Source organism: Camellia sinensis, chromosome 4 (assembly GCF_055761805.1).
Source record: "Camellia sinensis isolate YWXY chromosome 4, ASM5576180v1, whole genome shotgun sequence".
In the NCBI taxonomy this organism is placed as follows: Eukaryota; Viridiplantae; Streptophyta; class Magnoliopsida; order Ericales; family Theaceae; genus Camellia; species Camellia sinensis.
In genome coordinates, this window is record NC_138964.1 from 18,346,390 (window position 1) to 18,351,352 (window position 4,963).

General features: G+C 35.3%; 1 protein-coding gene across 3 annotated transcripts; it reads right to left on the reverse strand.

Annotated features, from left to right (window-relative positions):
* Window positions 1-418: 418 nt before the first annotated feature.
* Window positions 419-4,632, reverse strand: LOC114288756 (calcium-dependent lipid-binding protein-like). 3 transcript variants are annotated; one of them, XM_082924381.1, is made up of 4 exons: window positions 4,440-4,630; window positions 3,927-4,152; window positions 1,272-1,437; window positions 419-671 (listed from the first exon to the last, which is right to left on the reverse strand). In XM_082924381.1, exons 1-3 carry the CDS (start codon window positions 4,505-4,507, stop codon window positions 1,300-1,302), a joined length of 432 nt encoding a protein of 143 aa, XP_082780507.1. In that variant the 5' UTR covers window positions 4,508-4,630; the 3' UTR covers window positions 419-671; window positions 1,272-1,299. The 3 variants fall into 3 exon arrangements, with proteins under 3 accessions (XP_082780507.1, XP_082780506.1, XP_082780505.1); XM_082924380.1 differs by having other exon boundaries at window positions 424-671; window positions 1,345-1,437; XM_082924379.1 differs by having other exon boundaries at window positions 426-646; window positions 1,345-1,437; window positions 4,440-4,632.
* Between the last annotated feature and the right edge of the window lie 331 nt (window positions 4,633-4,963).

A 4,963-nucleotide genomic window follows, 5' to 3' on the forward strand; every position in this document is an offset into this window, starting at 1 on the left:
GCGTTTATAAAACGCCGCTATAGGCTAGAAAAACGCCGCAAAAAGATAAAACGACGTTTATAAAATTCGTCGACGATGCGGCCGTCGTTGTATCTTTGTGACGTTTGAAAAACGCCACTAAAGACTTTAGACGACGTTTTCTAAAACGCCGCTAATTCTTTACAGCCGTTAACTACACACGTTAAAGGAGTTATCTCTGACGTCATAATGACAACATTTCGCGACGTTTTTAAGAAAAACGCCACCATTTCTTTCATTTTTTTGAAAAAAAATTGAAAAATCATAATTAATGATCTTTTTACTTTTGTTCAAACCAAACCTACATCATCCATCACCATTCTCAAAATATATACCATAATGTAAATGAGCATTCATTTTTCAATTTCCCATAAAATAAATAAATAAAACCCCTTTAAATACAATATGACAATACAAAATCAAAAAAATAACAATATTCAGTGTGCTCTCCAAATTCTCTGAAAATAACTTCATCCATAGCTCTCTTCAGCTTCATCAAGTCATCAATCATCTTCACCAAAATGATGATTATATACCTGAATCATCCAATTCCTATAACTCCTGCTGCTTTCAGTTTCTTTCTCTCTTCTAGGATCATCTTTTCAGCTTCTAAGGCGGCCAATTGCCCCTGTATTAAATTGATGATACAACACCTGAAAATTTCACTATTTTCCTAATAAATAAACAAATAATAGCATTCTTTTCCTAACAAACACCAAACCAGACGCTAAATAAATATTATCGACGGAGAGAATTAATGCTAGGAAACACTAAATACAAATTTCAGCATCTAAGAAAATCACCATTAAGACACGTGGTTGTAAAGCCACAGAGATGCAGGAAACCATGGCAGTTGATTACTATGTTACATGGACTCTTAAAATAAAATTAAATTTCCGTGTCGACACTTGGACAAGGTATGGAATACGTGTCTGATATTTTCCATCAGACATGTCTTACATATTTGTATTATATATATATATTGTTGTATAATTGTTACAAAAATGAGAAATTATTTTTGACATTGTATGTTACTTATAACGCTATTTTATCTTATATAGTAGTTCAAAAATATTAAAAATACGACACTTTTTTGCCAGTTCGAATATGTATAAATTTGAAATTTGATAAGTCCGACCTACAAACATGCACTCACACCTCTGTATCCGAGTCCATGTAAAATAGGTTGATTACAAATGAAAGAATATTCAAGAATGAAGAAGAGATCTAAGAACATAAATTGAAATGTGTACCTTAACAGTAAGAGTTCCTCTATCCTTCTTATCTTTTTATTTTAAGCATATCAAGTGATGGAAAGAGTCTCACTTCAACCTCTTTTGGAGTTTTAGCTTCCAGCTCAATCAGCTTTAATTTTGCTATGCCCAATCGTTTGTCTTGCCCAACATCTTCATCGAAAACCTGTATGAAAGGATTGTGAAATTTATGTGCACACAGTCAAAGCAAATAGAAACTCTCCATTTCAACCAGCAAAAAATAAAAGAAAATAAAATAATACAAATGTTTGACAGTATCCATAACAAATGGCTCTCTGTGGTACTCGAAAGGACCAATTAGACATTCAAAGGACCTTTAGGTTGTGTTTAATTATAGATTTGGGTAGTGATTTGGAAAGGGAAAGGGAAAGAAAAAGGAAAAGGTGAGGGAAATGCAAATGAAATATAAGCTAAATTCTAATAGGGATACCCTCACCGGTCCGGTTTTGAAAACATTGCTGGTGGCAACAGCAATAGCAGGTAAGGAAGGGGTTGCAGCGGTAGTTACAGAAGAAGATATTAATACATCCACATATACATCCCGATCGATCCAACAGCTGCACATGATGACTCCACGAGTTATTTAATTAAACATACCTATCATATTATAACGACCAGACTCAACAATTTCATCTTGCAAATAATCAAATGGGGACACAAGGAAATTAAAGCACCTGAAGAAGAGCAGTAATGAACATGTGGAATGCCTGTGTATTCTAGTCTATCAGTATTGCAACCCGGCCAAAGAAGGTTACCACATCTTCCAACTGCAATCATTGTAGAAAAATACATATATATATATATATATACATTATGGCTAAGAGAAATGGCATCAGTTCCACAAGTTTGTTAGCTGATGGTTGTAGTACACCTTCAGGGAAGAATCTGTCTAAAAAGAGGTATTTTGACAATAATTCTCAAACAATCAATCATATTCCTTCTACCCAAATGATAAATATGACTAAATAAAATAGAATAAAGATTGCCCAAAGGTATATTGGTTGATAATAGCCCAAATTAGTGGATAAACTAATGCAAATGATGAGTATTCCTTGGAATTATCTATCACATGCACAACAAATTGCCTGGGTATTATATTCATATTAGAAGCAAATTCAATACCATTACAGTAGCTGTCAGGAGCTGAAACTATGAGGACCAAACTTCACAATGACAAGAATGTATTAGACTATTAGTATGTCGAGTGTGATAACAAGTCATTATTACATGTCAATATTAAGAAAGCACCTTTATGCAGCAGCAACTGTTCTTGGGACCAATTGACAAAATTCTAAGCTCAATTCCCCTCAATGCTTTCTGGAGGTGGTACCAGCGTACCACAGGTAATTCCATTAACTCATCAAAGAAAGTTTGTAAAACATAATTCTGCAAAAGAAGATCACTGTAGGCTCAGTTTCTCCCTGTATTCCAGTCAGCCAATTTCCTATCAGTGCTGTAATTTTGATTTCGAATTGAATTCTTCATTTAATTGAATTTAATTAATTGATTCCTTAACCCAGTGAGTTTAGCAAGTGCTAAGTACATATAAATCCCATGGGATTTCATTATATTTTCTTAAAATTTTCTGGTTTAGCAGAAATTGAAGAACATAAAAGATACATTACTAGAAAACAAAGAGATTTTTTTTTTTTAATTTTTTTATAACTAGCGCATATGCTAAACATCAACTACACAATACATTAATTAAATATATTCTTAATCAAAATTATTCAATCAATTGAACCAGTGAGGAGAGCAGAGGAGAAGACAGTTGAGGAGACCAGAGAAAAGCAGAGGAAAACTATACATGGATGCCGGAGGGAGAACTGGTGATGAAGTTGAAGCCGTTCCTGCTACAGACAATCTGTGAGGGTAATGCTTATATTTAGCTTATATTTCATAAAAGGACCTAGCTTATATTTAGCTAAATTTTAATAGGAAAATGTAAAGATGAGAGAAAAGCTTAGGACATAATCTAGGTAAGGGGTAGGGATAGGGATAGCACAAACACTGACCCAGTGTTTTTTAATAGCGCAGGGGCAGGTTAGAGGGTGGAATTCGAGAACCCAATTGGGTTCAGGATGGTGATGGAGAAGGGTAATCCAACCCATCGGACCTGAATATGTATCGCATCACGACAAAAAGATACCTAATTATTTTAATACACTAGTGGAAAGAAAACTAATCTAGAACTATATCATCACTGGCATCAGATTTATCAAACGTGATCAACCATTTTTTTTAACCAGTCTGCCCCACTTATCCGGTCATGTGACAGGTCTGGCCTAACCTGAGTCAACAGATCAGTAAACTTGGAACAACTAGAGGGAAACATGCCGTAAGTCTGCCCTTTACACTGTTGTGCATTTTCTCCTCTTTATTCAATTATTCCCAATATTTGTCAATTATTCTCATAATTTCCTACCCTTTATGCAATTACCCCGGTGCAATGGCCTCCACCCACATCCCCTTGGTTCAAGCTTTTTCATAAGAGATTATTACGAGAATAATTGCATAGAGGCTCAGTATGTACACAAATTAACTTTCCAAGAATGGTCAACAAGTAAAGCACCATCCCAGTAATTTCACAAAATAGTATAGTCAAAAGAGACCTAAAGGCATGTGGATCAAAACATCAAGAATAAGAGACTGTGTCTCCTTGTCTTCTGCAATCAGCTCAAATGTTTGATTCCAAATGGGGTTCAGGTCATTGTCAATGACCTTTGTTTTAACCTTGAACAATGGTCGAATGTACACAACAACATAAGGATCAGATTTTCCAATCATTTCCATGTTCTTAAGATCATTTGCCTTCACTACTGTCACCGTAAGCTTTCCCTGTGGTCTAAGCTCTAGTTCACTGCATAAAAGGCACAAAGAAGTGTTAACTCCAACTTGCCATATAAAATAAAATAAAGCAAGAAAAAAGTAAAAAAAAGAAAAGAAAAAGTGTTATACTATCAATTCATGTGATGAACAAAACATCTAAAAATGAAAAAAATACTTGAACCTGACGATGAAAAAAGTGTGTCAATCACGATATACCATAAACAATGCAAATAAATCTTGTTCTTATGGTGCAAATCATTAGCCAAGTACAACTAAGAACCCTTCTTAATTAAAATATATATATGTGTGTGTGATTACCTTGTATCTACAGCTATACCACCTATAGGCACAACAATCCTGTGAGGCCATTGAATAAGAAATCTCATACCTGAAACATATGTTATTGAATAAGAAATTTCGAAATCCAGTATGAAGAGCGAGGAAGATAGTGAGTCATGTGTTTGAGACCAGATCTGATGGAACAATAGAGGGAGAGAGAGAAAGAGAGAGAGAGAGAGGACGAGACCTGAGGGGCGGTAGCAACGGGAGGACCAGACCTTAGGAGGATTACCAGAAACCCAGTATTCATGATCTCGTCTCCTCCTCTTGCTTCGACTCGACTGGTCACGGTCTCGATCCCTGTCTCGATCCTGATCCATAATCTCGATCCTTTTTCACTCCTCAGTCTCGTAACCTCGCGTTCGTGCAACTCAACCGGTCCATCTTCCTCTGCAAAATCATCAGAATCAGAATCAGAATCAAGAAAAACAAAAAATCGTCTGGAAATTTCAACCAAATCGATTCCAGAATCGATGGATTTAGAATTAAATCTGACCAAGTAA